The following is a 910-nucleotide window of genomic DNA, read 5'->3' on the forward strand; positions in this document are numbered from 1 at the left end:
CGGATCCGCTTTCGGAGGGAGGGGGGACAGTGATGGAGGGGGGTTGTCACATCAATAATGCATGGGTGGTGTTGTGTTGCAGGCCGCATGTTCGCCGTTGGCTGCAGCATGGGTCCGCTGATGCACTACTGGTACCTGTGGTTGGACGCCGCTTTCCCGGCGCGGGGCGTGCGGGGGCTGAAAAAGTCCTCATCGATCAGCTGGTGGCATCGCCCGCCCTGGGCGTCTGGTACTTCCTCGGTACGCGATGGCACCCTCCTCGGGTCGGCGTCACTGAGAATCGAGCGTGGCCCACGCCGCCGGTGACGCGTTACACCGTGTGGGTGCCGGCGTGATGCCCCTCACCCTCCCTCGGTGGGGTGGACGTGGCTTTTCCCGGGGCTCCCTCCCTCCGGCTGATGCCGGCGCTGCCCTTCTATCCCACGGTGGGATTTTTTGGGGTGGGGGGGCATTTTTCGGTGTCCGGCACAACTGAGATGGCAATTCCCATCGGCGTGGAGCCTTGCGAACACTCCCATCCCCGCTGACATCTGTCTGTCCCCACAGGTATGGGCACACTGGAGGGCCAGTCTCTAGAGGAGAGCTGGGAGGAGCTGAAGGAGAAATTTTGGGAGTTTTACAAGGTAAATACACTCCTCCCGCCCTGAGCTCCCCCTCCCGCCCCTGGTGGGGACGGGGCTCTGGCGGGGAGCGCCTGGCTGCTCTTTGCTCTCCGGCAGGCTGACTGGTGCATCTGGCCGGCGGACGGGGTGGGGCCGGGTCCCCGCCAGCCGTGCCTCGCCGCCGCGGCCAGCCGGGCTGGTGCCGAACGTGCCTGGTTTCTCTTCTAGCCTGGCAACCCCCCGAGCGCCGAGCAGGACGCGCCGCGTGAGAACCGGCGCGGCGTCGGGATGTGAAGAGGAAGCCGCCC

General features: G+C 66.3%; 1 protein-coding gene across 1 annotated transcript; it reads left to right on the forward strand.

Annotated features, from left to right (window-relative positions):
• Nucleotides 1-87: 87 nt before the first annotated feature.
• On the forward strand, nt 88-830 carry LOC104285639 (mpv17-like protein 2). Its single transcript, XM_009884107.1, is given in 4 exon segments — nt 88-172; nt 175-240; nt 547-623; nt 720-830. Coding segments are annotated over 4 exon segments (339 nt in total).
• The last annotated feature ends 80 nt before the right edge of the window (nt 831-910 follow it).

The sequence above is a fragment of the Charadrius vociferus genome, unplaced genomic scaffold (assembly GCF_000708025.1).
Source record: "Charadrius vociferus isolate BGI_N301 unplaced genomic scaffold, ASM70802v2 scaffold3124, whole genome shotgun sequence".
NCBI classification, from domain to species: domain Eukaryota; kingdom Metazoa; phylum Chordata; class Aves; order Charadriiformes; family Charadriidae; genus Charadrius; species Charadrius vociferus.